The following is a 21,544-nucleotide window of genomic DNA, read 5'->3' as shown; positions in this document are numbered from 1 at the left end:
AATCAGTTGTTAACTATTGTAGCCAGTATTTTTTTCAGAAGAAAACATTTCTTGAGTGAAAAGCCCCCCCCCCCCCCCCCCCCCCCCCCCCCACACACACACACACACACATGCAAATTAAAGACAGAAGCACAGGCCTGCCCAGTACAGTTGCAAGAAGAGCACTTGGTCTAATCTTTGTGCCATCTTTTCTTTGTTGCAGGATCTTGATGAAGAAATGCCTCAGCAAGGCTCAGAAGCCATGCATTCTTCTTCAGTGCAAGATTTTGAAGAGGTAACATTGACCTAGGACAGATTTTAATGAATGTTTCTCATGCACGATGTGTACCTTACGCTATTTGCCGATAGTGAAATGGTCTATTCATCCTCTTGAGTGATGCATTTTTAGTAACTGTCAGATTACTGTTCTTTTGTCTTCATTCTCTATCTGTTACACACGAAGACTGAGACCAGCCAGATTCAGAAGACTGTGAGCTGCCTAAAGCCGCAACCAAACAGCTTTCCAAACAATGATCTGGACCTGAAACATCCAGAGCCTGAAAGGGTAAATATAATCCAGTGTACCACTTAATGAACTAATAATTTAATCTATCATCATTCTTTATGGATGCTGTGTGTGTGTGTGTGTGTGTGTTTGGCAGTCACCTGGGTGTGATGTGATTTACATGGACGAAGTTTATTAGTTGATATCTGCAACTGAATTGAAAACACACCTTTCCAACTGTCCAAAACAAATAAATGTTGCAATATTTTGCTAACAGTGTCACAATCATCGTCTGGTGTGCACAACAATATCATCTTTGGACAAGTGCATTCAGTGTGTGGGACCGGTTTCCTCCCTCAAGTGGCTTGGCTTTAAGTGCAAAGGTGAGACATTTAGTGAATAGGTACAGTGTATAGTAAAAAGCATTAATAGAGTTCAACAAGTTAAGACGTGCTGAAATGAACACTGCTCCCTTTTTAATTAATGGGTGGTCACGTCTAATTAAAGAAATGCAGTATTACCTCATTGGTGCAGGACCTTGTAAAAATGGTATACTTGGGATTGTCCTCAATTCCCCATTCCATAACATAAACTGCTCAAAATAATAAAGGGAACACTTAAACAATGCGATGTTACTCCAAGTCAGTCACACTTCTGTGAAATCAAACTGTTCACTTAGGAAGTAACACTGACAACCAGTTTCACATGCTGTTTTGCAAATAGAGTAGACAACAAGTGGAAATTATAGTCAATTCACCATAATAAAGGACTGGTTCTGCAGGTGGTGACCACAGACCACTTCTCAGCACCTATGCTTTCTGGCTGATGTTATGGTCACTTTTGAATGCTGGCGGTGATTTCATTTTAGTGGTAGCATGAGACAGTCTACAACCCACACAAGGGGCTCAGGTAGTGCAGCTCATCTAGCGTAGCACATCAATGTGAGCTGTGGCAAGAAGGTTTGCTGTGTCTGTTAGTGTAGTGTCCAGAGCATGGAGGTGCTACCTGGATGTGGAGTAGGCCATAGGAGGGCAACAACCCAGCAGCAGGACCGCTACCTCCACCTTTGTGCAAGGAGGAACAAGAGGAGCCCTGCAAAATGACCTCAAACAGGCCACAAATGTGCATCTGTCTGCTCAAATGGTCAGAAACTGACTTCATGAGGGTGGCTTGAGGGTCCAGCATCCACAGGTGGGGATTGAGCTTGCAACACCATGCAGGATGTTTGGCATTTGCCAGAAAACACAAAGTTTGGCAACTTCAGCACGGGCACCCTATGCTCCTCACAGCTGAAAGGAGGTTCAAACTGAGCACGTGACAGTCTGGAGATGCCGTGGGGAATGTTCTGCTGCCTGCAACATCCTCCAGCATGATCATATTGGCAGTGGGTCAGTAATGGTGAGGGGTGGCATTTCTGTGCCTGCCAGAGAGCCTGACTGTCATTGGGTAACAAGATGAGGTCCTCGGACCCTTTGTGAGACCACATGCTGGTGCATTTGGCCCTGGGGTCCACCTAATGCGAGACGACACTGGGCCTCATGTGGCTGGAGTATGTCAGCAGTTCCTCCATGACAAAGGCATTGATGCTATGGACTGGCCCGCCTGTTCCCCAGACCTGAATCCAATTGAGCACATCTGGGACATCATGTCTCACTCCATCCACCACAAACTGTCCAGGGGTTGGCAGATGCTTTAGTCCAGGTCTTGGAGGAGATCCTTCAGGAGACCATCCGCCACCTCATCCCGAGCATGCCCAGGCATTGTAGGGAAGTCGTACAGGCATCTGGAGGCCACACACATTCAACTACACACTTTCATGCCACTCAACTACCTAAAGAACAAAGTATTTAATAAGAATAATTCCTTCATTCACATCTGGGATGTCCTTTTTTTGGGGGGGGAGGGGGATTAGCAGTGTATGTGTAGTCATTAAAATATCCTTAATGTGAACAGTTTTTTTTTTGTTTGTTTTTTTTCAGCATTTGACATTACTGCAATGCTTTGACAAAAAACTACTTCGCTTAAATAGAACTGCAAAGCTAAATTAAGTCTATCAAAATGTGTTTCAGTTTGTTTAGGGGTCTGGCACAAATCTTGCCTTGCAAAATTGGCAAATCAGAATTGCCACCAGTCAACACAGGTGTGTATCCCATTCATATTTGGCTTGACTTTTTTTCAGTTTATTTTTTACCTGTCTAAAGTATTGATCAATTAAAAAAACTTTTGTTCTTACATTCCAGAAAGAAGAAATTTCTGAATATTCAGGGGAGGATGGATTGCCACATTCAGTTCTGGATCAAATATCAAGCGATGATGATGGCAACCACAGCATATCAGAAGAAGAATATGTGCCAGATTCAGAGTCATATGATGAAGATTCAGATGAAGACATCTCATTATTGCCAAGCACATCAAAAGGTCTGCTATGCCAAGATGACATCTCCAAAGCGCATGAACAATCAGATTCAACGAATTTAATCCACAACTTGACAAAGGACAAGCCACAAGATAAAAGTGAGCTTTGCGAAACTGAATCAGAAAAAATGACTTTAAGTAAAAGAAATTACTGCTATTTTTGTGGCAAACCACAAGCTAAAATTTCCCGCCACCTGAAAACGCACAAAACGGCTCCTGATGTTGTGCATGCATTTTCCCTGCCTAGAGACTCAAACGAGCGTAAAAGTCTGTTAGAGAAATTGAGAAATAAGGGAAATTTTAAGCATAATGCTGCAGTTTTGCATGGTGGAGTGGGACCACTGAAAGTGAAGAGAAGACCCAAGATTAAAGCAGTAGAGGGAAAGTTTGCTCATTGCTTTTATTGTCAAGGGATGTATGTTCGCAAGGATCTTTGGAGACATGTCCGCAGATGTCCTAACAAACCAAAAGATGACACGGATAAAGAACCTGGAAGAACCAAAGTACTCGGCCTGGCTTTAACTCTGGAGTCTCAGTGTTATCCGCAGGTGTCAAGTGGAGTCTGGAAGGTTCTTGCTGTTATGAAACAAGATGAGATTGCCTCAGCTGTGCGAAATGACTTTACTGTTATTCAGTTTGCCCAGTCCCTCTACAATAAACATGGACAAGACCCTACAAAGTATGATTATATACGACAGAAGCTTCGTGAAGCGGGACGTTTGTTGTTGTGTCTGCGCACAGAATTCTCAGTGCATAACATGGAAGAAGCTATTAAGCCTGCTAATTTCCAGAGAGTTGTGCAAGCAGTAAAGAAAGTTTCAGGTTTTGATGAAGAGACACTGTCATACAAAACTCCAAGCCTTGCGCTGAAACTGGGACATACACTGCATAAAATGTCTGACATTATCCATTGTCGTGCCCTCATGACAGAGGATGAAGCCCTAATCAAGTCCACTGATGCGTTCAAGAAGTTGTATGTCTCCAAATGGTCTGAGATGGTGTCTCACCGTGCCTTGAACACATTGAGTGAGGCAAAGTTTAACAAGCCATCAACATTGCCCTTTACAGAAGATGTTCGGATTCTCCATCACTACCTTCAAAAATCTGCAGAAAGTGCCTTTTGCAGCTTGGAGAACGAAGCCACAGCTCAGAATTATGCCCAACTTGCACAAGTTACACTCTCACAAATCATTGTGTTCAACCGAAGACGTTCTGGAGAGGTTTCAAAGATGCGCCTCAAAAGTTTTCTTGAAAGAGACAAAACAGCACTCCACACAGATGTTGCCATGGGGCTCTCAGAAATGGAACAGAGACTCTGTAACTATTTCTGTAGAATAGAAATAATGGGAAAAAGGGACAGAAATGTTCCAGTTCTGCTAACACCAAGCATGCTGGATGCTCTGTCACTACTGGTTAGTAGGAGGCCTGACTGTGGTATTTGTGCCACTAATATCTACCTCTTTGCAAGACCCCGATCAATGAGTCATTACAGAGGAATGGACTCCTTGCGTGTTCATGCACACCAGTGTGGAGCAAAGCAGCCTGAGTATCTAAGATCGACACAGCTCAGAAAACATGTTGCCACACTCTCACAAGTCCTTAATTTGAAAAACAACGAACTTGATCAGGTTGCAGATTTCCTGGGTCATGATATCCGCGTTCACCGCGAATTCTACAGATTACCAGTTCCCACAACACAGCTGGCCAAGATTTCCAAACTGCTTTTAACACTGGAAAAAGGACAACTTTCCCAGATCCAGGGGAAATCACTGGATGAGATCAAAATAGAAGGTTTGTATTGAAAGGAGCAAATATTAGGGCAGTAGTTGAATATTATGCTTTATCAACAGAATTAAAACCTAAAAGCACAGACCATTCTGTTAAATGTCCATGATTTAAGGTTCTTGAAGTCTATTGTTTCATCACTTTGCAACATTTGGCAAACTGCAGAGTGGTGGCCTTAAATAGTAAAACTATGTACTATAATTTCCAGTATTTGTTCTGTATTTTGTCATATCTCGTTGTTAATGTGAGGTTTTTGGGGGGTTTGTGTTTGGTTTTTTGGGGGGGTTTTCCCACAATTTCTCAGATGAAATTGCATTAAGTGATGCTGAAACAAAGGACAGTGAGAGTGAATCAGATGATGATGACACAGCACTCACAATGTTGGCGTGTGGCACCAGTGAGCCTGTACATGCAGTAGCTGATTCCACAAACACAGCGCAGCTCCAAGACACTGTAGATTGTGGTAAGTTACCACTAGCTTGGTTTCTGTGGATAAAATGTTTGTTACAAATATTAAAACTTAATCAAATTGTGTAATCAGCAGATGAAGGACCACTCACAATGCCTGCAGCAAGTGAGACTGCTGCTCCCTCTGAAGGTAAGGGGTGCAGTTGGTTCTCTAAGCTTATTATTGTTTCATCACTTTGCAACATATGGCAAACTGCAGAGTGGTGGCAAAAAGTCACTTGGATGAGTGACAAAATGTTTCTCCCACTGAAAACGCTACGTCCAGATTAACAGAATCAACGTTTTGGGATTTACTTACCTGGATGATTGAGCATGCATCAAGAGACTTTTATTCAACTTTTTATTCAGTCTTTTATTCACAGCGGAACACTAAATGTCTCATTTTAGAAATTTGATAAATTTTCAAAGAGAATTTTAGCTCGTTTTGATATTGATGGTAGCAACACATTTCAGAAGTTAGTACAGGGTAGCATCCATTCTTTTAACCACCAAATGTTTTTTGTTTTTTTTGTTTGGTTTTTTGTTTGTTTTAACTACTACTACTTTATATATCTTCCAGAGAAAAATGCTGCTCAATCCCACAATTCCCGAAGAGCTCCCAAAAACATGTGGTCCAAGGCTGAGGTTGCTGCAGTGATGAGGCATTTTAAAGACCACATAAACGAAGGGAAACTAGCCACCAAAAATGAATGCAGTCATTGCAAATTGGTAGAAGATCCGGTGTTGGCAGGAAGAACAGTTCAAAACATAAGAGATTTTGTAAGAAACAGAGGATTAACTGCAAAAAGGCAGGAAAAAAATGAACTAAAATAACTGTTTAGAGAGCTGTGGTTTTACATCTTGGTCAGATTGCCAATTGTTGTTAACACTGATGTTCTGTTTAAAGAAAAAAAAGTTCTTGTTAAATACAGAAGTAGTTTGTATTTCATAATTTTTACATTTAATTTATTTAGGGTTTTTTTTGACGGGTTATATTTAAAATAAAAAATTATAAATGCATATTTTCTCCCCTTAATATTTACCTTTAACCCTTTAAGACCTACCATAGAACCAAGTTCGCCAGAGCTTATATTGTATTTTTACATGCTGTGGAGCCATTTTTGGGAGCATTTCAAGTTGCTATACATCAATACAACCATTATAGCCCAAACTTTAATATGTCTGCATTAGGTGCATAGTAATTACATAAATTGCAAAAAAGTGCAATAAACTACAAAAAAATTGAAAATCGTTTTTGTTTTTTTAACATATATTTCTAGTTAGAGAAATTTAAGAGGCTTATCCCTCAAAACTGTAAATACAAAAAAGTTACACAAACTAGTTTCCCACCACAGGAAATTTATTTTGAGTGTCTTCATAGTTTTATTTTTGAAATACACCAATTTTTATATACTGCAGGAAAAACGAAAATAAATATTATAGTGCAAATTTGCAAAATAACAGCATATGCATCAAAATAAACTATTTCCAGCAGTGCAATATGAGTCCTAAGCATCCCAGAAACGACACAGAAAGTCATAAACGCAAACATAACTTTTTAAAACACATAACAAGTAAAACACAAGCTCATAAGGGCCCGATCGTAAAAAACTACATTTCCGCAAAATGACGTCACTTCCGGTTTCGGGCAGGTCATGCGGTCATGTGATAGTTCGCGCTGATGGACGTAGGAAGTGTTACAAACAGCTGATGGATCGGCGAAGCGTGTTTCTGGAATATCATGTTTTTGTTGCTGCAAGTGATTTTTATGCAGTTTTTGCAAAGCTATATGTGGAAGGAAACTGTGACCTAGGACAAGCTGATGGCATAAGATGTAAGTACAACTCCTCCAGTTTCATATGCAAAAAAAATTATTGTGCTAGCTTAAGTGGTTGCAGAGCTACCGGGATTTAAAAATAGTTACGCAAAACAGAGCGTGCCCGCTCCGATCGGCTGTAAAGGGTTAAACTATTAAAATTCATTTTAAATGTTTTTAATTTTTCTGTTTTCTATATTTTTATATTTCTGTGGGAAGCGTGGGCATTTTTGTCCATAGATTTCTTTTTTTATTTATGGTTAAAATTAATGTTCAGATCCAAGAACACTAATAAAATGATGTTCCAGTAATCCTGTGTCCTGTCAGATGTGTATTCATGGTAATGATGAGCTATTTACATATTACATCATTGTCCCTTTAAAGACCCAATATTGTTTTTTTTGGACCTCATAAAACACATTGTTGTCAAGTGGACAATGTCTCCAGAAAACACAATAGAGTCTGGTTGGTGTGTATCAGTGTATCTAGACTTCTATAGGGAGTGTATGAGGTCTGAAGTGACCCAAATTTTTTTCAGATTTTTTCGAACACTTTAACCTCGCTCCCTTGGCTCTAAGTCCTTTCAAAAGGGTAGTCCACTTAAACCACCACCGGGCGGATTGACGTAGTATAGTCCCGCCATACCACATAGACCCGTATGTGTGTGTGTGTGTGCGTGTGTATGTGTGTGTGTGTGTGTGTGTGTGCGTGTGTGTGTGTGCGTCTTGCCATGCTTCTGTCCTCATGACAATCAATATAAATTTACGACCTGTGGTGTAAGGGCAAACTGTCGACATCCTTTCGAGTATTTTATGGCTACTACTTGGGCTGCTGGTTTATGAGATTATAGCTAGGGTAAAGACAGATAAATGTTTTGAGTGTATCTATTTGGCATAGCAGCAAGTTCATATTAGTGGTTTTGGATCCCGATGAGAAACAGTGTGAATTAACAGGCTGCGATTAAGGAGTACACTCAAATACACCTTGATGTCACTGAATAATGGTGGCTCCAGAATTGATCCATAAATGACTTTTTTGACGATCTGTTTATAGGTGAAAGAAATGCATCTCACTGTATTTTTCACCATTTTCAGCATATACAGACTGAATGGCAGTGGGTCCATTAAACTGGAACATGAGAAGCAAAGATATTTCACACAGACTAATGTTCTATAATTTAGACTATGACCAAAAAAAGCAGGTAAAGGTAGAACTTTCTAAAACAAGATGGAGAACCTTATAAGGATGGCAATACAAGATTGCGTGTTTGCCTGTCTGTCTTTTCTGTTTGCACTGACCTCTTTTCTGAGGACTGGGCCCTTCAGCATTCTCTTTCTTGCATGAGCAATGTCATCAGACCTAAAAGCTTTTGGGGAGAAGCCCTTTGAGAACCACATACATTTTGCAGCTCAACAGAGTTCATGTCCTTTCTGCAGTGTCAGTTTAACCCCTGCTTTCCTGGAGTGCGCTGCGTCAACACTGCCCCAGGCTTCCGCTGTGACGCCTGTCCGCTGGGCTACACCGGCCTGCCAGTGGAGGGTGTGGGCATAGTGTACGCTCAGACCAATAAACAGGTAAGACAGTGGATGCATCATGAAGGAAACAGAATATTATTATCAGTGTATATCAAAAAAGACACACACACATACACAAAAATGGACTTAAATGTAGTCTGAATCCAGCAGCAGATTGCAATATGTTGTTGATCTTACCATAAAATTATTTATTTAAGCATTTAAACAATAAAGGAGGGTTCTCACTTTAAAAGAGCAAAAAAGTTCAATCAATAAATGTGCCAACACAAGTGACTTTTACTTTAGGTGTTTAAAAAAGTTTGCACAAACCTATGGGGGTTTTCACTGGAGTCCAGTCAGCCAGTAGATCACGTCTGTCAAGCTCATTAGATATCATGTGCTGCATAGAACCCACTTTGACCTCAAGAGGGCCGGGCCATTGAATCCTTGAGATATCTTAATATAAGGAAAAGGGCAATTTCAGTGGTAAATCTCAGTTTTTCTACCTGAAATGCAGCTGTAGTGAATGAAAGAAATCTATTGGCACAAGTAATTGTTTATTAATTACTTAATTACTTTAGTGTTGTGTAAATGGCCACGGGCACGGTCTTTATCAGTAGGAAAAATTGCATTACTTTTACAAATGAGTTAAAACTCCAGAGTTTTACCCAACTTCACTTTTTTCCAACACCATACAGTGGGTCGGTTTGTCTTCTCCGGGCCAATTCTGGCCCCTGTGCCTTATGTTTGACAAACTTGGTCGAGAGCAATGAAGACACCAAATTTAAAACATGAAGAAAACATAACTTTTCCACCTCGTTGGACTGCTTTCATTATCTCCATCATGTCACACAGGATTAGCCACACTAAATGTTTATCTTGATGCACCAGATCCTGATTGGCGGGAACAGATGGATATCGTTTTTTCAATATGCTGATTTACGTTCTACTTCCATGCTTATTTATTGCTCCGAATTTGTAAATATGACCTGCAGTCTGCAGCGTGTTATTTACCCTTTTAATGCATTTTAGATTCCTACAAAATAAACACCTAAAATACCCGGTGTGCATAAATTACTCCCACTTTAATTTGTGCTCTAATACTGTAAGTATTATAAAGCACAGCTTCAGCTGTTTCGGGGCTTTAGAGGATTTATATGGCATCCTTTGTTTTGTTTTGGGGCGTATTTTTTACACTTATTTTTGGAGCAATTAAATCTGAACAAGTTGTTACAGTCTGCTCATTTTTTTACAATCCAGGTCTGCGATGACATCGATGAATGCAAAGGACCTGACAATGGAGGCTGTACTGCAAACTCGAACTGCCACAACTCTGCGGTAAGAACACCGTTGATGTATTGTATGACCATTACTACAGGTCTTTATTGCTACTCAAAGATGCTCATGTGCAGTTGTGATAATTCCCGCTCAGGGCTCCTATCACTGTGGTAGCTGTAAGTCAGGATTCACAGGAGATCAGGTGAAGGGCTGTAAGCCGGAGATCAGCTGTGGCAACAGCCTGACCAACCCCTGTGATGTCAACGCTCAGTGTATTGTAGAAAGAGACGGATCCATCTCTTGTCAGGTAATATTCTTCATCACTCAAATGCTTATGTGCAGTATATGAATGAGTTTGTAAGAAGCTTCATTTGTCTTGTCAGTGTGGAATTGGCTGGGCTGGAAATGGATACCTGTGTGGAAAGGATACGGACATTGATGGATATCCAGATGAGAAACTCAAATGCAAAGATCCAAACTGCAGAAAGGTAACCATGGTGCAAGTTGTCAAGATTAGCAGCTTTGCTGTGGCAGGTATATCTTTATTTAATCATCATACTGTCACATGTCTTTGCAGGATAACTGTGTCTTTGTTCCTAACTCTGGTCAAGAGGATGCCGACAGAGATGGTTATGGAGATGCCTGTGATGAAGATGCAGATGGCGATGGTATTCCAAACGAACAGGTCGGTGGCTATCTCGCAACAAATGCCTCTAAAACATATTATACCTAAAGATTCTCATTTTTGTTTGTCTTGCTAATTTTCCTAGATTGATTAAGCTTGTAAAAGTACTAATACCTCCTATGTGTATGTGCACTAAAATGACTGCTGCTCCTGGCAGACGGTTATTTTACGACTGTAAAGTGGGCAAAGGGGCTAGCCTAGCTCTGTCCAAAGATTACAAAATCCACTTGCCGCTGTTTTCCAAATTCACCTATTAACATATCATATCCACAGACACCACATTTATGCACAGAAATGTGGATGTAGCAACTTTGAGGTCACCCACTGGCTACCTTTACAAAGCCACAAGTTTGGTGTGGATACAACCATTTGCTGACATCAGGGGAATCGCTTGCTATTGTTGAAAACACGCAGTTCTTTGAATCTTTGGGCTGAAGGAGGGACAATACTCGGTGTATAAATGCTCAATCAACAATCATTTATTTGCATACAATTCAACAATAAGAGCATTAGAACGTCCGGACGGGAGAGATGCTACCAGAGGGTCAGGCACATGTCTCAAAATGGTGACGGGTTGCTCAGCTTTTTATAGTCTCTAGTGGCCCCCAGCTAGTCGTAAAAGCCAAAACATCACATTTTTTCTCTGTTACAGCGCCTAAGTTATGACCTCGGCAGTTGTTTCTCTGCTTTCTGTAAGGTGGGGGTGTGGAATGTGGTCTGTCTATCTCCCCTGTCTTTAGACACAGAGTCTCCTGCTTACAACCTTCTCTTCATGATTCAACAATTAAGCATGTCAAGAAAACAGTGTAACACATTCCCAGCAGATCAAGGATACAGAGTGATGCACATTTATCTAATGAACTAATATGTGAATATGTTCTGTTAACTCAAAAGTATAATGAGAACTAAACTACATACCGATCACACACTCTATTTTAAAGGGTATAATATGATCTACAACAATATCCTAATTCAACTATTTTGATTACATCTATAAGGTAACATATAATAACAGAATAATATCACAATACCCTCTTTTGATCTCTCATTAAAGAGATCACTAATAACATGCACTTCAGCGTTGCAAGGTCCAGGTTTTCTTGATCCTGAGGCCCTCTGTCCCCTTTTGACGGGTGGACCATATGGGGGATGACCTCTGTGTTCACGCAGTTCAGATGCAAGCAAAGTTAGATTTACAACCATAACAGCAGTTACAGATGGCACTCCCATCATTCCCAATTTTCCCACAGCTTTATTTTGGTGCTCCAGTTTTCCACTCCCATTTTAATGCCCCCTTATACCTTTCAAATGTACTTAGACTAGAACCTCTGTCTAAGGAGCTTTTAACCTTTATTTTTATTGCTGCAGCTACCAGTGTCTTCCAGTTGGGTGATTCTCAGCTTCTTTCTTCGTCCTCCGGGGTTAGACCACCCTTTAGTCATTGCACAGTTCTGGGGATTATTGCGATTTCAAACAAGGATCTGTGTGTTTTGGGGTCACCGCCGTGTCCCCCTTTTTGCCAAGAGCCTCTCGAACCTCGTTGGTCTGGTGTTCCTGGTTTTCGCCAACCCCTTCATGGTTATTGCTGTGTTTGTGGGATCCATCTTCTCCAGGAGCCCAAACGTCATGACACTTGACCCCAGTTGCTGTCTCGGCAGTCCCTACATCTGTCCCTGCTGTGAAGGGTCCTCACATCTCCGGGTCCCCGTCTGGTGTCTGTTCCTTTCTCTGCAAGAGACAGAAAACCAAAACACCTCTCTCCCTAGCCTTGATAATCTAATATTGTTATCCATTGTTGTTCTAATGATTCAAATTTGGTTTAAAATATTATGTTCAGGACCTATTCTAATCATAATCTATGTGTGTGTAAGCATGTTTGCATTTCGCCCTCCGCACTCAAGGCATTTCTTACACTTTATCAGTCCGGACAGTCACGCCGAACGAAGCTTCTGACCTTCAAAAGGCCGAGTGCCAACTCGTTATAAGCACATTTGCAAGGTGTGTCTGAAAATTATTGAAACCCCTCTTTTTAACAAAAGACAAAAAATTAACAAATCTTCTAAACGCTATTCAGTTCATTTCAATGAGTAATGATTAAACATGAAAGTGATAGTTTATGCTTTTTCACTGATTCTCTAAAAGGTCCGTCTTCTCGGACCGCTATTAGCTTAAGCTTTACCATTCCTAAATTATTAAAGACACAAATGAAGTTATAAAATGTTCAAATAATCCTGGTTTGATGTTAAAGCTCAACCTTCCCCCCCTTTTTTGACACATTCCAATGTGTCAAATCAACGGAGCTAGAACATTCAAAAAAGTTAGGCAGCTACAAAGTTTCCCAGACTCTTAAGGTGATCCGCGTGTAACGTTCTGACTCAGGTATTTAATATTTTAATAAATCTCGTTTAATTAACTGCCACTATTTAAACTAAACTTAAAGACATAATTTAAGAAAAGATCACAAAGAATAACATGATATCAGTGTTTTGTAAGCGCGTGCGGCCTTCTATGCTCGAAGCCTTTTCCCTCAATAGATCAGTCAGACATTCGCGCTGACTGTAGCTTTTAACCCTTATTAACTTGAGCACAACTCTACAATGAGCAACAAGTTGCAATATGTATAAAAACGATCATGGTTACACCTGCAATGAAAACCATCACTGGCGTCTGACAGGGTGGTGCTGCATACTCTTCCTTTAATGTCACTATTTTCACCCTGTTAATTAGAGTGTTTAAACCTGAAGTCGACTACGTCCACAACAAGTCAATACAGCTGTAAATGTGGCCAATTATCAATCTATTACCAATCAATAACAACAGATAACTTCTATTTTATGCATACTTTTAATCAACCACTCACCCAGAGGATCTCCAATCCCAGCAAGTTCCTTCTCCTCCTTTAATGAGTCTGTCCTCCTTCCATGCCCTGGTAACCGGTCCATCCAGAGCCATATGATCTCAAATATACATACGACAAGCCAAACCACACCTTGGTCACACCAACCCCTTTCCACCCCCAAGATGTCCAATGCCATCCTAGTATGGACTGTCAAATGTGGCTTTAACGCTGACTGTTCTGACAATCCATTTTATAACGTTCCTGGTCAGATTTGCCAATCTCTGCACCAGAGTTTTAAACGTTTCGCCATTTTCATTAGGTTTTATCTTTTATTTAGTTTCGACTCCAGATTTTCAATTTTTTGCCAGTTGTAATTAGTTTTTACCAATTCTTTGCTAGTTTAGTCTAGTTTTTATTTTCTGAAAATCCTTAGTTTCAATTTAGTTTTATTTGTGTTTTGCAAAAATTAAGTGTAACAAAATCCCAGTACCATCATATCAGTCATGCTCTTCTGGTTATCCTTGGGTGTTGAGACTAATAACTATTAACTCTTGCCGCACCGAGTGGTCCTAATTTTGGTTCAAGTGAATTGATAACCTTTTGAAGGCGATTGTTTCACACCTTTATTTAGATGTCCCAGTCCTGTTGTCTCGGGATCCATCACGCTGCCTTATCTGGGGTTAGCTGTTTTCTGGCATTCCCAATAATATAACATGATACCTTAATCAAAACACAGCTAATATAGCACAGTTTTCTTAATGCAAACATCAGTAACTCAAAATCAGCAACCACAGTGTTAAGTCTGCAGTTCATACTTATGTGAAGCTAGAGTCTCCTCCTCCAATCTCTCTTATCCTCCTGCTCCTGAAAAAACAAAACAAAACAAAGCGAAGCATCCACCCTTCTCTTGTCGGCTGGGTGAATTGTTTATGAATTGTTTATTGGCATTTACTAATCCTAAAGTTGGTGCAGTCATTGTCTCAGTATCAAGTCAGTCAAAACTTTTAGTCGTCAGTCCATCACAGTCCATTCACATGCATACCTCCATGCACATTCATACCAGATGTTGCTGATAATGGAGTCTCCCGCGCAACCTATTCGAGCCTCCATCACCAGCAAGATGACGTCATCATTTTAAAGGAAAACAATTCCTTGTTGTTTTTTGGGCCGGATTGACTCGGTGCAATCCTTTTAGATCAGTGTTCCCTATAAGTGAATTTCTCCCAAGCCAATTACAATCATGGAGAAGCACACTTTGCAACTGTTTACAGTAATAATATTTTATAGCGCTTTAAATTTCAATCTTTCAGGCCTTGTTTAACGAGCTGATTGTTAAATCATGAACTCACAAAATATCAACATATCACCACCGGTGGATCACACCTCTCAGATGTTTTTTCTCCAGTGCACTGTAACAAAAACGAAAACAGACATAACCAACAAAATACTACTAAAATAACACAAATTAGGGCCCGTTGCAGACATGTCCAAGCATAAAACTATCCCTCTCTCGCTTACGAGAAAGAACACAAGCCAAAGCTCACTGATAAAATCAAGCTAGCGCTAAACAAAACCAAACAATCAACCAGAAATTCACAGGAAAATTTTGCTTCCTGCCGGGACAATATTGTGTGGGAATGAGAACCTCAGGTGCCGTAACTCCTTTTGTTCCTCCTTGAATTAAAACTCAATCACAGAAAATGCCGTACTCCGACCTAAAACTTACACTATTAATTCATCAATTTCACTCTGTGCCACTGTTCCTCATCAGGGCTGTGTGAAGCACAGCAAAGAATTCAGTTAAGGCCTTGAGCCATAAACAGACATCACGCACAGACATTGTTTTCATAACCAAACCGTTTTAGAGCTTATTCCTAAAATCTACATAAATGCCTTCTAGGTGACATATAACACATTCTAAGTAATCAATGGCTCCTCATAATAATTATGCATTGGGATGTTTGTGTGCAGCATTTTGCATATCAGCATAAGCAAAGCATTCTTCATTGCATCAGCGTGTGTGTGTGTGTGTGTGTGTGTGTGTGTGTGTGTGTGTGTGTGTGTGTGTGTGTGTGTGTGTGTGTGTGTGTGCGTGTGGATCACTCTTTATTGCACAAGCGTGTGCATGTGTATGTGTGTGCATCACTTCTCAGTGAATCAACATTCCCGTGTGTGTGTGTGTGTGTGTGTGTGTGTGTGTGTGTGTGTGTTTTTCTTCATTCTGAGTCAGTGCATGTAGATGTGTGTGTTTGTGTGTGTGTTTGTGTTCATCACTTTCCTGTTCTGGTGTTCTGGGTAAACCACGGCCTGAAGCGTGCCCTGGGGTCCTGCCCCCCTCCTTTTTCAGTTTGTTTGCGACCATTGCTGCTGCTGCTGCTCAAAATTCAGTCCGTCCTGGTTCTGACCCCAATTGGGGCAGTCCTTTCTCCAGTGTCGATGTTCACCGCAGGTGAAACCTGCATCTTCTTCTGTGTTTTTGTCCATTCTGAGGTGCCTTCTGTCCTCAGTTACTCCTCTTGTCTCGGTCACGCCCTTTTTCGCCACCCGATCATCCGTGTTGGTCCATCACTGTCCTGCACAGTGTGAATGCAAAGTTATCAAGGTCAGCATTCTTTCGCTCGGCCTTACTTTTCATTCGGGCTTGGCGGGCGTCTCGTCACAGCTCTGTCAGCTGACGCAGTCTGGGAATTTTCCCCCGTGTAGTGAAACGGGCCTTAGGTTTAGTGCTCTCCGTCTCGGCTGCATGAGATCACATTCCTGCAGGTCTGTTGACATTCTCAGGTCGTTGTTGTGGGTCCAGCTGTTGCAGCATTTGGTCAGTGTCACGTATGGGGGAGAGCAGGAGTCCAGTCAGCCTCGGCTTTCAGGGCCGGCAAAGCAGCCTGTAATTAAATATGTATAGAAAAAACAAAAACAAAACAAAACAAAAACAAACAAAAAACAAAAACAAACGAACAGGAAAATGTTGTTGTGTTGGCTGTGTTATTCAGAGGGGAGACAATGGGGCCAGGCCCTATGTCAGCCTTCTCTCCCCCTTTTTTTTGTTTTTTTTCTCTCCCGATATAATCAACTCCTAACCCACCAAGTTGACAGGACAACACAAGTACATATTAAAATTCTTAAGATCATGTTTAAAAACCCAAAAAGGAACTTTCTTTCATTCAGTAATCACTTTTATTAATCAATCAACAGAAAACATGTCACAATTTGAATCTTTTAACCACTAAATTTGTTGTGTCTTGCCTGGTTGGTTAGACCAGTGTTCCTTTTTTTTTTTTTTTAGTTAAATTGTTGTCCTGCAACCCAGAGGGTTTCTTTGTCAGTAATGTATAGACTTCATCATTTAAGTATGTTAATTTTTCTTTAACCTTGCTGGAAAATCTTCACGTGTTCATGAGTGTAAGCTGTTCCTTCATTGCGTGTATGTGCATTTGTATAAAAGCAGGTTAATTTTATCTTTTCTCAAACTACGCGTTACCTTAAAAGGAGCCTTTCTCTCAGATTTCTCTGCTTGTGTGTGTTTTTGTTTCACCTTTTTGTTGTGATGCTCCGGACGCCTTCCCAACCTCCACAAGTCTGTTGGCCCCAGTTTTATGTGTTAAAACTTCTCTTAATTTCTCCTCTAATTCTCTCCTCGCTGCTGTCTGTTTCACAGCTGCTGATTCGTGCTGGGTGTGGTTCCCATTACCTATAATTTTGCTTCGGCCGCTGTGCTTGTGGGGGCAGTTGGTCCAGGTCCGCAGCTTCCTGTATTAACACACTAAGAGATTTATTTAATTTCATTTTCATCACTGTTAAACAGATACGCAGGCAACACGCCTACCTTGACAGCGTAAACTGTACGCCAGTCTCCCAACACATTCCTCTCTGTACTCCTCCATAATTCTCCACTGCACACCTCTTACTATCTCTCCTTTTTATTTTTATTACACCACAGAGTAATACACCCAATTATGCCCATCTATCTCTATGTGGCTCCAAATTCCCTCTTTATTTTAATTTCACACTCGTCAGGGGACAGGCACACAACAATTTCAACCACTGAAACGAGGAATTCAACCTTTTTATATTTCTTTACTAATCTAGACTCAACGTTTGTTCGCAAAAATGTGTCTTGTTCTAGTCCGGAATAAATGAGAACCCGTGATTACACGGCCGTTCCAGTGTTATATCCGTAGCTATGCGGGGGCCCTCACCTCCCCAAGTCACCACCTCGGCACCCGGACGCCGCCGGTCCTGGCCAAGCGTCCCTGGACAGGAGGGTCGCCACTCCTAGGGCAAAGGTCCACAGGTACACTAGGCATCAACGTTTGATCCTAAAAATGTGTCTTTGCTCTAATGTCCTCCTAATCAAACACATTAACCGTCACTGTCACTGTGTTCACGCTTCACACTCCACACAAAACACACTCAGAGCGCGCCTCAGTCACACTCTCACTCAGTGCGCGCTTTACCCACAAGACAGCACCCAGAGCGCGCCTCGCAGCTTCACACACACTCTCTCACCCAGAGCGCGCTTTGACACTCACACACAACACTTTTCCTCAGCGGGAATTTTACACAGAAACCTCTGAGCTCAACTATTAGATCTTCTTAAAGCACACTGCACCATAGACCAAAATACCCTTTTCTCTGCGCTTATGACCGCCACAACGGAGCAAAGTCGCATCATAAACGTGATGCTTGCATCCCCGAAGTTATACCAGACATCATAAACCAGGTTTTGCTCTATGTACTTCTTGGCAAGTAAAATTTTACTTTGTTTTATGACCGCAGCCCTTAAAAAAAAAAAACTCGACTGACGCCACAAACCACCGTCAAACCTCTGTTCAATGTACTAAAATTAGCACCAACCACTACTGCACTTCACGGCCGCATATCACCGGAACACGCCGTATCATAAACCAAACCTACGGACGTGTTTCGCTCTCGCGTTGCCAGTGTTTAACCGCACCGTGAAGCCAGCATCTGCTTTTCCTTAAATCAACTTCTATTTCACAGCCGGCAAGAGCCAGGACGTAACCGACATCATAAACAAACTTCAAACCTCGACTTCAATGTACTGAACTAATGGCCGCGTCTTCAGAAGAAATTCTAACGTATTATTGCTACAGAAGCCAGTATTAGACAAAATTAAATGTGGAAGGTAAAGTGGCTGCACTCTAGTCCAACGTAGTATGTTATTAGTATCTCGGTAGAGGCAGATTACTGCAATCTAGACCAACGTAGTGTGTTATTAGTATCTCGGTAGAAGCAGTTTATTTAACACCCTGGAATTCAGCCTCAACTTATGTTGTTAGTATCTTGCGCCAAAAACCAGACACCGACAAATTTACTGTGAAAATACATGTGACTCAGTGAACAGATTAATTTGGAAAGCCCAATATGCACATTTGGTATTTATAATACAACAGGCTGTGCTTACCTTTTTATTTTTGGACCGGTCCTCTGTTCACCTCGCCTCACGATCTCACCAAAGGTCAAATCTGCACCTCCTCAGCACACCAAAGATCCGGGTCACACGGCACCAAGTTGTTGAAAACACGCAGTTCTTTGAATCTTTGGGCTGAAGGAGGGACAATACTCGGTGTATAAATGCTCAATCAACAATCATTTATTTGCATACAATTCAACAATAAGAGCATTAGAACGTCCGGACGGGAGAGATGCTACCAGAGGGTCAGGCACATGTCTCAAAATGGTGACGGGTTGCTCAGCTTTTTATAGTCTCTAGTGGCCCCCAGCTAGTCGTAAAAGCCAAAACATCACATTTTTTCTCTGTTACAGCGCCTAAGTTATGACCTCGGCAGTTGTTTCTCTGCTTTCTGTAAGGTGGGGGTGTGGAATGTGGTCTGTCTATCTCCCCTGTCTTTAGACACAGAGTCTCCTGCTTACAACCTTCTCTTCATGATTCAACAATTAAGCATGTCAAGAAAACAGTGTAACACATTCCCAGCAGATCAAGGATACAGAGTGATGCACATTTATCTAATGAACTAATATGTGAATATGTTCTGTTAACTCAAAAGTATAATGAGAACTAAACTACATACCGATCACACACTCTATTTTAAAGGGTATAATATGATCTACAACAATATCCTAATTCAACTATTTTGATTACATCTATAAGGTAACATATAATAACAGAATAATATCACACTATTTAGATTAGCAAGATGCATTGGGATGCTAATGCTGGCTTACGAAAAAGACTTAAAGCAAATTAAACTGCCTGGAGAAACTGAACATCCGATATTTAGAGTGTGTTTAATTACCATCAAACAAAGCCAAAATCCTTTATAAAGTATACCTTTAACTCTTAAAGAGGAACTGCAAATTTTTATACTTAAGGGACAAAAGTTGCTGTTTGCTATGTGCAGAAATATGAGCCAAGTGGCACTGAATTCCCCCTCACCCCAAACTACAGGGAGTGCAGAATTATTAGGCAAGTTGTATTTTTGAGGAATAATTTTATTATTGAACAACAACCATGTTCTCAATGAACCCAAAAAACTCATTAATATCAAAGCTGAATGTTTTTGGAAGTAGTTTTTAGTTTGTTTTTAGTTTTCGCTATTTTAGGGGGATATCTGTGTGTGCAGGTGACTATTACTGTGCATAATTATTAGGCAACTTAACAAAAAACAAATATATACCCATTTCAATTATTTATTTTTACCAGTGAAAACAATATAACATCTCCACATTCACAAATATACATTTCTGACATTCAAAAACAAAACAAAAACAAATCAGCGACCAATATAGCCACCTTTCTTTGCAAGGACACTCAAAAGCCTGCCATCCATGGATTCTGTCAGTGTTTTGATCTGTTCACCATCAACATTGCGTGCAGCAGCAACCACAGCCTCCCAGACACTGTTCAGAGAGGTGTACTGTTTTCCCTCCTTGTAAATCTCACATTTGATGATGGACCACAGGTTCTCAATGGGGTTCAGATCAGGTGAACAAGGAGGCCATGTCATTAGTTTTTCTTCTTTTATACCCTTTCTTGCCAGCCACGCTGTGGAGTACTTGGACGCGTGTGATGGAGCATTGTCCTGCATGAAAATCATGTTTTTCTTGAAGGATGCAGACTTCTTCCTGTACCACTGCTTGAAGAAGGTGTCTTCCAGAAACTGGCAGTAGGACTGGGAGTTGAGCTTGACTCCATCCTCAACCTGAAAAGGCCCCACAAGCTCATCTTTGATGATACCAGCCCAAACCAGTACTCCACCTCCACCTTGCTGGCGTCTGAGTCGGACTGGAGCTCTCTGCCCTTTACCAATCCAGCCACGGGCCCATCCATCTGGCCCATCAAGACTCACTCTCATTTCATCAGTCCATAAAACCTTAGAAAAACCAGTCTTGAGATATTTCTTGGCCCAGTCTTGACGTTTCAGCTTGTGTGTCTTGTTCAGTGGTGGTCGTCTTTCAGCCTTTCTTACCTTGGCCATGTCTCTGAGTATTGCACACCTTGTGCTTTTGGGCTCTCCAGTGATGTTGCAGCTCTGAAATATGGCCAAACTGGTGGCAAGTGGCATCTTGGCAGCTGCACGCTTGACTTTTCTCAGTTCATGGGCAGTTATTTGGCGCCTTGGTTTTTCCACACGCTTCTTGCGACCCTGTTGATTATTTTGAATGAAACGCTTGATTGTTCGATGATCACGCTTCAGAAGCTTTGCAATTTTGAGACTGCTGCATCCCTCTGCAAGAGATCTCACTATTTTTGACTTTTCTGAGCCTGTCAAGTCCTTCTTTTGACCCATTTTGCCAAAGGAAAGGACGTTGCCTAATAATTATGCACACCTGATATAGGGTGTTGATGTCATTAGACCACACCCCTTCTCATTACAGAGTTGCACATCACCTAATATGCTTAATTGGTAGTAGGCTTTCGAGCCTATACAGCTTGGAGTAAGACAACATGCATGAAGAGGATGATGTGGACAAAATACTCATTTACCTAATAATTCTGCACTCCCTGTAGTACATGTCCATGCTAGGTTATTGTTTTTGGCTTTTTTCTGCTGTTGGCAAAATTACATGCTTAATGACACTGAGAAAAGTTAAAAGTGTGGGCAGTAGATGTCATTTATATGACCAAAAACTGTTTTGTTTTTAGTTCACTTCCAGGTTGTTGCAAAGCAACATGATGATTTTAACTGATATCCCTAACAATACGAATCGGGGGCTAAGATGTACCTATGTGCTAAGTTTGGCTACTCCTAATCATGTTGACAGTACAGGCAGCCAAAGAAACAAACAAAAGATTTCA

General features: G+C 41.1%; 2 protein-coding genes across 4 annotated transcripts in view; both read left to right on the top strand.

Annotated features, from left to right (window-relative positions):
* The window catches only part of thbs4b (thrombospondin 4b), a 38,038-nt gene that overhangs the window by 9,521 nt on the left and 6,973 nt on the right, over positions 1–21,544 (top strand). Inside the window, exons 8-12 of the mRNA XM_026173477.2 lie at positions 8,384–8,521; positions 9,722–9,799; positions 9,894–10,046; positions 10,123–10,227; positions 10,317–10,424. Coding sequence (XP_026029262.1) covers positions 8,384–8,521; positions 9,722–9,799; positions 9,894–10,046; positions 10,123–10,227; positions 10,317–10,424 — 582 coding nt within the window. The remainder of the gene's footprint in view (positions 1–8,383; positions 8,522–9,721; positions 9,800–9,893; positions 10,047–10,122; positions 10,228–10,316; positions 10,425–21,544) is intronic.
* Positions 131–7,258, top strand: LOC145429692 (uncharacterized). 3 transcript variants are annotated; one of them, XM_080303609.1, is made up of 8 exons: positions 131–274; positions 443–544; positions 762–867; positions 2,554–2,624; positions 2,725–2,998; positions 4,989–5,147; positions 5,226–5,282; positions 5,712–7,258. In XM_080303609.1, exons 1-8 carry the CDS (start codon positions 218–220, stop codon positions 5,963–5,965), a joined length of 1,080 nt encoding a protein of 359 aa, XP_080159735.1. In that variant the 5' UTR covers positions 131–217; the 3' UTR covers positions 5,966–7,258. The 3 variants fall into 3 exon arrangements, with proteins under 3 accessions (XP_080159735.1, XP_080159734.1, XP_080159733.1); XM_080303608.1 differs by having other exon boundaries at positions 2,725–4,690; positions 5,229–5,282; XM_080303607.1 differs by having other exon boundaries at positions 2,725–4,690.

Source organism: Astatotilapia calliptera, chromosome 7, assembly GCF_964374335.1.
Source record: "Astatotilapia calliptera chromosome 7, fAstCal68.1, whole genome shotgun sequence".
NCBI lineage: Eukaryota > Metazoa > Chordata > Actinopteri > Cichliformes > Cichlidae > Astatotilapia > Astatotilapia calliptera.
The sequence above is the reverse complement of the archived record's forward strand: the minus strand, read 5'-3'. Positions and strand labels throughout refer to the sequence as shown.

Excerpts from the sequence above, each read along its gene's own strand:
- LOC145429692 (XM_080303607.1), top strand. The coding sequence starts at position 218 with ATGCCTCAGCAAGGCTCAGAAGCCATGCATTCTTCTTCAGTGCAAGAT. Across the intron at positions 868-2,553 it reads GCTTGGCTTTAAGTGCAAAG|TTTGTTTAGGGGTCTGGCAC; the intron begins GTGAGACATTTA and ends AATGTGTTTCAG. Across the intron at positions 4,691-4,988 it reads GGATGAGATCAAAATAGAAG|ATGAAATTGCATTAAGTGAT; the intron begins GTTTGTATTGAA and ends ACAATTTCTCAG.